We start from the raw sequence: 10,771 nt of genomic DNA on the forward strand, positions 1-10,771 counted from the left end.
TGATATAAACAAAGAGGTAGATGAGGACATACAAAAAGTGTGATTGTTGATGGTAAAACTGGTAAAATTGTTTGGCATAAAATGTGTTATATTGCCTATACGAACAAACAAAATATTGAAAGTTTAAGGAAAAGAGTGGAAAGACTGAAAGAGTACAGAGTAGCTGGTATTGAACCTCCACCACTTCCTGGTAGATCACTTCGTAAGGGTGGCTTTCACATAAATAAATGTGTATTTTGCTAGAAGCTATCTCTTGGGAAGAGATTATCCCAAGTTATGTCTAAAAATATAGAAACTAAAGTAAAAACATTGCATCGATCTCTTCAGAAGTTTTAGAAAGAATTGGCTCCAATGATTTAATAGCAATGGAGGTAAAATATCATGTGAATTGCCTAATGACAGAATAGAATAAAAAAATTGGGAAAACAATTGGGTAAACCACAAACACTTAAATGGAATTGGTACGGATGATTTTTCAGAAAATATGTTCGAGGATATTCAGATCATTATTATAAAACTATATTAAAAAATCATAATATTACGTCAGTAAACACTTTAAGAGGTTTGTTAGCATCGTCTTCAACAATTGCAAATCTGCTTCCGACTGAAGATACTTTGCGATTCCATTATTTGAGGACCTATTATCAGTCAATTGTTTAGAACTCTGTCCAAAATTGCCTTGTATTGCCGACTGTGGATAGAAAAATTGATAAAGACATTTGAACGTTCTTCATGTGGATGCAAAAAGGTAAGATAATAAGTAGCAACCATTTTTGTAGTAATAAAATTTAAATTTTCTTAGATTGTGAAAGCAAGGTTTGCACTTACAAGAAAAGTAATATGGGTTGAATTTGGTCCTGTAAAAACATGGCTCAAAATCTTGCAAAAAGTTCGATGAGAAACGTGACTTGGATAAATAGTGTTTTTTATCTGTTAATCATGTTCCTAATTGTTAATAAAAAGGACTTTTTTATGTATGTATTTTATATACAGGATCTCCGGTTCATGTTTCAAAAAAAAACTTGTGTGCAGGTTCCTCATGGGAAAATAATAGGGGTAGTTCATGTGAGTTTACAGAACCGTTTAGAAATGTAATAAATATTGTTTTTTAACATATTTTTTTTTTCTATTGCACATTATTATTGTTAACGCACAGTAGATATTTATTTGTCTACAAATTTTGGCATTTTTATCTTTAGCCGATTTAAAGATAATTAAGAAAAACCATTTGGAAAGTAACAATTTCAACACACTGTATCTCGAAAACAGGGCGTCTAAGAAAAAAACTTTGCATGAACTACCCTTATTATTTTTCCATGAAGAACGTGCACACAAGTTGAACATGAACGGGACACCCTGTATATATTTATTAACTTTTAAATCTAATTATTAAAAAAATCGTATTTTAAATCTGTAGGAGTGAGACATAATTTATTTTACTAATTTTGCATATACATATTTTTCAAATTTGTATGTAGTAGGGTTATCACTAGAGACCGCACTTCATTCGCACATCTCAGGTCCGTACTTCAGCCGACGATCTCAATATTTAAATATTCATCCATTCTTCACAAAATAATACTAGTGCCGGCTAATCGGCAAAAGCACCATGTTTATTTACCCCGCACCTGTCAAGGTCATGGTAGTCGGTCGACGGACGGGGGAACGGATTTCATTCCTATTAGACGGGGCTGTTCAAGTCATACATCAATCATCAACATCACATTAGTTGCATGCTAATCATACGTAAGGAAACGTCGCGTCTTGTCCAGTAACAGTACGGTGTATATGCATATTTTTAATTATAAGTGTTAGTTTTTATTGAGAGATGATAGTCTCAAAATTTTATGGGGTGAGAACTATGAAGCCAAGAAAGACCGTGTGCTGCTCTTTGTAACGGATGCGGCTGCGTACATGAAAGTGGCTGGGAATCGTCTTCGCGAGACCTACTGCAACGCGTTGCATGTGACATGTTTCGCACATGGATTACATAAAGTCGCCGAGACGATTGGAGAGTGCTATCCCAATGTCGACAAATTGATAACTAATGTTAAGTTAGTTAAATTTGTTCAAAGAAACTCTTCCAGGCGTACCACTACCTCCAGAACCTGTTTTGACACGGTACGTGGTTAGACGCAACGTCTTATTATTACGTACACTTTGACGGCATAAAAATGGTTATACAGCAATTGGATTCAAGTGATGTTACTTCTATTTTATGTGCTCAAAGGTGCACTCTATTTATGTGCTTTAACGATCCTACACTTCGTGAAGATTTAGCATACATACATTTTAATTATTCACGAATACCGTCAGTTTGCCGTCTTGAAGTAACTGTGACATCATCAGAATATTCAGTAAATAACGCAATAAATAATGTTTTAGACTTGCGACAGTTTATTTCCCAGTTGTCAGGACATAGTGCTGAACGTGTGAAGAAAAAAATTGATACCGTTTTGCAGAACAATCCGGGATTTCTAACTGTATGTCGCATAGTAGATCTTTTTGAAGGTAAAGAAGTAGATTTTTCTGAATCCGCCCTAAATATGCCATCCGTTAAAAATTATATATGCTTTAAATATGCCCCAGTAACATCTGTGGACGTTGAACGTACGTTTTCGAAACTTAAATAGATTTTTAGCGATAAACGCCACAACCTAACGCCTAAACATTTACAGCAGTTGCTGGTTATTCAGTTTTACTTCAGCACTACAAGTGAATAGGTGTAGAGCTCAGTGTAGAGTGTTTTGTAAACTAATAAACTTAATATGAATCATAGTGGATATTATAAATCGTCAGTACAAGGTAAAATTTTTACTTTTTATATGGTGATTGCACCTCAGTTTCTACAGCGTCCTGAATCCGCTCCTGATAATGACGTCATGTGCGAATGAAGTGCGGTCTCTAGTTATCACTACTGACACTGACTCGTACGTATCGAAGTAATACGAAATGGAGCTATGGAGATTTGTGAGACAGATGCGATTGTGGTGGAGTGGGGACGCGAAGCAGCCAGCCGTCCGCCGGCCGTTCGAAAAATGACTTGTTTTGTATTTTTATTCATATCTTGTTTATTATTGAAGCAAAAATTCTGAGTTATACGCTGTTGTCTTTCAAATTGGTGACAGAAACTTTTTGCGAGAGTAAAATTTTTCAATTAAGGCCTCCGTTTTCCGGTAAATAGCGTGGGAACTAAAAAAATGTTGAATTTCAGTAAGATTTTCGACGTGTTCGAACTGAGATATTCAAGTTTAAAAATGTATTCTGCCATAAGACTCAACGTTAAGAGCAACTTTCAAAAATTGATAAAAAATATATGCTGTACAAAATATAAGTTGATTTTTATATAGAATTATAGCCAATATGCTGTATTATCCGCCCGTGGTGATAACTCGTTTTTTGGTTTTACTGCCCTTCTGCCCGCGTTATTTTTTTATTACCTTCGGATTCTGATTCAGTAAGATATAAGCTTCAATTTTAGCATAATTCAGCTTGTAACTCCGCGACACCCACAGAAATGTATTTTAAGCATATTTAACGCTGCCGGGCACTCTACTATTAAAGATGCGCGCGATCAGATTGCCTTCCACACTCCACTTCCCCGGATTTTGCATTCACTGGTACCCCGTCTATGGTCGTAACATTATTGAAGTCCAGTTTTATTTTCACAATGGAAGAAGACAACACAGCAATATTTGTAGATAGTGTCAAGAGATTTTCATGTTTATACCTGTATGAGCCTCAAAATGGGGGTTATAAAGATCATTTTCGAGTTCTCCCACTAAATTATTAAAATCGCCCTGTTCTCAGTATTTTATAAATAACGTAAGCGAGTGCTTCGTCCTCACTACTACTCTACATGATTGCATACTGAACATATTCGGAAGAAAAACTGTTTTAATGAGTGTAGGTACCTACAACTGCGGTTGAAATTAAACAGCTCGATATCAGTAGATTTACTTGTTCTAGGCATCAGCCTGCACCGAATCTGCCTAGCTGTACCAGTCTCACTGAAATGTGGCCTTTAAAACGAAAACTGTTATCTACAGGATTAAAACACCTTTCAAAAGGTGTAACTGTATGAGTATAATGAAGTTTAATTCCATGTCAAAAATGCCGAATTCAAATTTTTTTACACAAAAGATGATCGAAATTGACAAATTGTTGATATACATGTTAAATATTTTACTTAAGTCTATTCAGAAAATTGTAAAAAGAATAAACGTCTAATAGCTGTCAATATCTGTTGAAGAATATTTGACATAAAATCTCATACTTACCCACTATCCGTAATATCGAACAAGTCAAGGGATGCTTGATAGGTAGTATAATCAAAACTAAGTTTTACGTTTATCCTTAAGTCTTCAATTTTTCCGTTTACATCTCCTTTAATGCTAAGTAGTAGCACTTTGGTGTGATATTTATAGGTCGCCTGAAAACGAAAGTATCTAAAACTACTAGAAATACAACAAAGTGTACAATTTAATGAATATTGAGAAACTTGCATAATTATTCATTTGGATATTATTGTAGAAAAGAAAAGAAAGTCTACTACTAGTAGTATCTACAATTAATCTAACTTTTTCCAGTCATATTTTTATCTTTGGAATACGGTAAATCCAGGTAGTAGTAATAAGGATTATTATAGGTTAGCGTTTTGGGTTATTTTATGTCGGTCTATTTCTGATATTATGGCTAAACATCGACGCCAGGAGACGAACAACCCCCAACCTGGAAATTTGTCGAACCCCCACTTTGTCGTGAGGGTAGGGATCTTCTACTTGCCTAACATTGTTTAAACAAGGAACCGACGGTGCCGACGGTTTTATATTCTATTCAAGGGATGGTATGTATCATATACAAACCTCGCCTAAATATGAAAAGCTACTTTGAAGATACCCTTTTACAGGCCACTAGAAAGTGGACGAACACCGTGAACCTTCCTCGGACGGTTAGTTCAAATCGAAAGGTTAGTAGCGGTAATTGCATGATAAATTGCCAACTGCAAAATAATTCTGCAATAATTATTGCCGTAATATAAATCGCAGCAAGCTTTCTTGACGGCATTTATAATTGCGAGGTTGCAAGCGGTTTTTTACAAAATATATCGACTTTTAAGGAGCTATACACAGTTAGAATTTTCAAAAATTCGATTTTTGCATTTCCAGAATGTACATATATCTGACTATATTCCCTGAAAATTTCAAATTGATCCGGTAAGTACTTTCCGAGATATACGCATATTTGTAAGGACGTCTCGGACTGTTAGAAGGTAGGCGGAGTAAAAACCAGAGTAGAAGCTGCTCTTTTCTTTCTTTGTGTTCCTAAGTGTTAAAAGGGTTATACCTTATGAATGGTTCATTTTATACCGGTAAATTAAATCGAGTCTTCTTGTAAGAAGTAAGTGAACATCATTTCAAACAAACAGTTCTGCCATGTTGTACAGTCGTGTGTTCATTTTTAACTTTCTGTTCTCAATTTTGCGTTTTTAATTCAATTAAATTGACTTAATCTTAATTAGAATGCCACTTAGGTGTAGTAGAAAAAAAAAGAGCAACTGAAAAAGTGCACTTATCACGATTTAAAAAAAGGAAAAATGTATTTAATTCAAAAACATCTGAGACAGATGTAAGTAGTTTTAGTGCGCCCGCAAAAAATTCACACTACAGAAGGATATTAGTTTCCCGTAATTATTCTATTGAATATAGAATTTTGAACTTAGCAGTGTTTACAGCAATAAGTGATTTTGTAAAGTATAAAACTTGTAACGAAAAATAAAATTTGAAACAACTTCACAACGGTCTTGGTTTTAAAATCGTTTTGCTGCGTGATAAGTGTGAGGCTCGTGCCATAAACTCCAGTTCTTTTATCAAGCATTCTTATGAGATAAACAGACGATTTATATTTGTGATGAGATTTCTTGGAATAGGATTGAAAAGTGCAGCTAAATTCTGAGGATTTATGGACATGCCATGTCATGTCGTGAAAGAGGATGCAGAGCGCGCCACGAGCGCGAGGGAAGAATGGCTCGTAGACAACATCAATTCGAAGTATTAGAAGCTGCTGATGCTACAGTGGGTCCATCTTATGACCCTGGAATAGCTGACTCCATGTAAGTAAAAGAAATCTATGTGTAACCTTCTTCCGAAACTTTAAACGAGTTTTTCTCAAAACTATGTTTTTTTTAACCTTCTCAAATATATTCCTCAGGTATTAATCGAAGGAATAAGATTTCGGATAATTATTTCTATTTGTTTAAACAATTTTACGTGGCAATTTTGCTCGAAAATTCGAATTTTTTTACGAAACCGCCATTTTGCCAAAAATCAAAATTTCGATATTCCTTCGACCAATACCTACTTTTATCTATTCACTAAAAGAATATTTGCGGTTTTTTGATTTCAGATGAAGTAAACCGGAGAAATCGCATTCACCGCCGAACACCTTTTTTTGGAGGACCTTCAGGAGATCGTCTGCAGGAGCACACCAGATCAATATTTTTACAAATCATTAGTGTCAAATACAAGTCAAATCAAATATATTTTCAGAAAAAAATCACAAAAAACGTCTTTTTTGGCCTTTCAACTGCGTATAATCCCTTAATAAGGCTTGCATCTTTTTGTCTAAAAAGAATTTAGATAAAAGTATTTAGTAAATTATCTCAAAACACATTATCTCTGTTTAAATTCGGCAACCTAAACTTTTTTTTGGTCGGTTTGCTACTGTTGCAAATTAATCTTATATTTAACTGTGTATCTCAATTAATAACTGATATAATGACGTGAATAAAAAAAATATTTTTTTAAGAACTATTGGACTACAGATAGATTCAAGTAAATATGTGGCTCTTTCCACGGAATATTTCAAATTTCGTAGAAAAAACTTCTCTCTTACAACCTATATACTTACATATTCTCAAAACTTAAATGTCTAAAAAAATATTTGAATTAGATTCTTTACTGAAAAATAAACCTAGAATTAAAAAAAATATAATCAAAATGAAATTTGCCATCCGCGAGAACATGACCTTTCTAGTTAAAGTTCGTTTTTAGTCGTGCATTACTTTTGATGCGAAGTGTAGTGCGAATAATAACGAAAACGTCAGTTGTTTAACATGTGGGTCTAGTCAAACAAAAGATGTAAACTTTCCATTAAAAAATAAAAATAATTGTTTGGTCAATATTGATTTTAGTTTGAGGCAAAATTGGACATAGATGAAACACATCAAAAGTAAAATTATTCTTACCAATAAAGCATTCAATTTAATTGGTAAATAAACACTCATTATCTTTGTAGAGGAATCGTACCCAACCGTAGTACTACCATCTCTTGCTATAGTTGACATATCTTGCAACCATCCGGACGTCAAGTCTATCGTTCCTGTTGGTATTAACTGAAACAAGTTATATTTGAATAATGCATTTAGTTTATAATACCATTATAAAAATTTCCGAGACACATCAATATTTGAATGTATTTACCTATCTTTTTCAAACAACGTACGAAATGTAGCCCTTCAAGGAGGGCGGAAACCACCCCTAACTTTTTTTTTCAAATGCAACAATATGGCATGTCATCCCTCTTTGGAAAGACGACAGAAAGACAAATCCAGACTAGTGATCACGTTTATTATTTTTCAAGACATTGAGGGTTGTATAACATTAAAATGCAATTATTGTTAAGTTTATTAATTTTCAACGTAACAATTGTCCAAATTGTGCACCATTTACTTGTTGGCAACATCTCTGTGATAGGTTTCATCCCCTACATTACATAACAATTCCTGTTGTTATTGCCCTAGTTTCATCTCTTATTCATTCTTTCAGCTCATCAATGTTATTTGGTTTTTGAATGTAAACCTTACTTTTGAGATGTCCCCACAAAAAAAATCATGAAAATATTTTGCCACAATTGATATTGTTACTTTTTGTAATGTTTTTACACAGCCACACTGGAAGTCAGAGAAACAAATTGTTGTTGCAAACTTGTGAAAATGCCTTATTTAAGTGAATCGCTAAAAATTGAAATTTTGATGATTGAATATAGTGATAGGGTGCGAACTCAATGCGAGGTTGTTCATCTGTTCCGAGAAACTACATCTAAACTTGCCACCAATAAATCAAGGTGCCATTAGTAAAATAAAGCCACGAAGCCAAAGTGGTCGATAGCCGCACGGTTTAAGGCGTCAGTATTTAAATTGATGTGTACTATCTGCCCGGGTTTCGAATCCCGCGGCCAGTAGACCGTAGATTAGCTATGCTTGTACAGAGGATTGGCACCCTCTGTGCAGGTATGGTAGGGTGGAAGAATGTTGGCTTGGGTCAATGTGAGAGATTGATACCAGTTGGCATTTGACAACCCCCCTAATTAATGAGGTTTTCCAGGTTTCCCTCATTCCTGCACTGAATGGTGGTTAGGGCCTATCAACATAAGTCGTTCCTGGGCGCAAATGTGGCCTGCTTAATAATAATATCCTCCTCTCCCGCACAAGTCTCCGACTTCTGGGCTAACTCTCGTAGTTAAAATGAGGAGTAGAGATATTATTATATCGAGAGATAGACCATGTCAGGAATATACTGAGACAGGGGCAGGCTGTTGTTGAAGACGACACGATGTTGAATTTGTTACTAGCTGTGGATAAAAATCCAGTCACTTCAGCCTATCAACTAGCCCGTGATAGTGATCTTAATCACAATATAGTTTTAAAAATACTTAAACACGAGAAAAAACGCCCATATAAAATGCAAGCTGTTGACGAGTTAGTTGAAAATGGTGATCGACGAGTTGAATTTACTGATGAATGATGTCGATCAACACCGTTTATCTTTAGAGTGGATACTTTTCTCGAACGACGCTAGTTTTACATTAAATGGGAACGTAAATCGTTATTGGATTAAAGAGAACCCCCCATTGGATGAGGGATCATACACAACACCCACAGAAAACTAATGTGTGGGTCGGTATAATACAAGATAGAGCTGTAGGACCATTTTTCTTTGATGACAATCTTAATGGAGCAAGATACCTTCATTTTCTCCAGGACGAACTAATGTCAACTCTATGTCAGTTATTCCCAAATCTCTTTGACCGTAACTTGACCGACGAAAGATATGGCACATTACGCTGTTATTGTTCGCCAATATCTGGATAGAATTTTCCCCGGTAGGTGGGTAGGACGACGAGTTACCATCGAGTAACCAGTGCGGTCTCCAGATCTTATACCGCTGGATATTTTTTGTGGGAACATATCAAAAGTAAGAAACTAAATAACATAGATGAGCTGAAGGAAAGAATAATAGATGAAACCAGAGAACCAATAACACCGGAATTGTTACGTAATGTAAGGGACGAAATCTATCACATATTAGGATGTTACTAACAAGTAAATGGTGTACATTTTGAGCAATTATTACGTTTAAAAGTAATAAACTTAACAATTACGTTTTAATGTTATGTAACCCTCACCCTCTTGGAATATAGTAAATTTGATCAATACGCTGGATTCGTCTTCCTATTACCTTTCCAATGAGGGGTCAAACGCCATATTGTTGCATTTGAAAAAAAAGTTGGGGGGTGATTTCCGCCCTCCTTGAAGGGCTACATTTCGCATATTGCTTGAAAAAGGTAGGTAAATTCATTCAAACGTCGACGTGTTTCGAGAATTTTTCAAAAAATTATTCAGCTCACTGGTAGCGAATTTATTCCAGCTAAAGTCTACACCTTGTATATGTTAATATACAATTACGTATACATATAGAGGCTGTAACACCAAATTTGACATGAGAAATTTTGGGGTGACATTTCTCTTGTCATAATAGTTTGTAGTAACATGTAACTTAAATAAATAGCAATAGTTTTTTTTTATGAAAACTATTTTCGAATATATTTTTTTAAAGGCAAATTGACAAGGGTTATAGTTTTTATATAACACTGACGGAATATCTTAAAAAAGTTTATATAGGGTTGAAAAAATCCATAGACATAGGAAGTATTTTCAAAAAGAGGCATGACGTAGCTCTTCGTTCTCTATTGGTACGTATACTGAAATTATGTTTTACACCTTACATTCTTGCGATATTTAAAATGAATACTTTTATGTTCTTTTTATTAAAGTCACATAGTGCGCTCCTTTTGGTGCTCTGACGGAAAATAAAAAAGAATAAAAACTATGTTGCAAAGATAGCACATGTGAAAAGATATCACAAAATTTTATTAAAAAAATTATGTATTACCCACCTTTGAAATATTTTAGAAAAAAAAAAGAATTTGTTGTAATAAATTAATACCTCTAAAATATAATAAAAAATATGAGAGCTAATAACAGAACTTAACAACTTACATTTAATGTAGCGTCATCGAGTTTTGCTGGATCGAGACCAGATCTTAGGATAGCACTCCTGATGTATACCAATACTTTATCCACATAATCGTCTACTACAGCGGTAATACCATTTGCTCTAAAAATGAAAAGTATTAGGTACATTGTTTACAAGAGTGTTTAACTGCTAATATACCTGAAATCGTTATTTTCAACTTTCGAATTTAATTTCTCCACCAAGTCCTTTGGCAAGACAAATTTAGTACCTTCAAATTGTTTTAGTGCACTGATTATAACTTCTTGGTCTACTTGTACAACTTCTTGATTAGCTAAAGCCAAGGCAAATAGCAGTGACAAGAAAAGCAGCAACATCATTTTCATTTTATTTCTGTGAGCAAAAGAATAACTGACACATACGATTTGGATAAATTAGTGTTCTTCTGTGTTTCAATT

At 34.5% G+C, this 10,771-nt stretch overlaps 1 protein-coding gene across 1 annotated transcript in view; it reads right to left on the minus strand.

Moving 5' to 3' along the window:
* Positions 1 to 10,771, minus strand: part of LOC108917603 — a 16,782-nt gene extending 6,011 nt beyond the window's left edge. Inside the window, exons 1-4 of the mRNA XM_018724292.1 lie at positions 10,515 to 10,771; positions 10,340 to 10,457; positions 7,247 to 7,393; positions 4,281 to 4,432 (exon numbers count right to left, since the gene is read on the minus strand). Of these exons, the coding sequence (XP_018579808.1) occupies positions 4,281 to 4,432; positions 7,247 to 7,393; positions 10,340 to 10,457; positions 10,515 to 10,699 (602 nt within the window). The 5' untranslated portion in view covers positions 10,700 to 10,771. The remainder of the gene's footprint in view (positions 1 to 4,280; positions 4,433 to 7,246; positions 7,394 to 10,339; positions 10,458 to 10,514) is intronic.

This window comes from Anoplophora glabripennis, unplaced genomic scaffold, assembly GCF_000390285.2.
Source record: "Anoplophora glabripennis isolate ALB-LARVAE unplaced genomic scaffold, Agla_2.0 scaffold58, whole genome shotgun sequence".
Classification (NCBI taxonomy): domain Eukaryota; kingdom Metazoa; phylum Arthropoda; class Insecta; order Coleoptera; family Cerambycidae; genus Anoplophora; species Anoplophora glabripennis.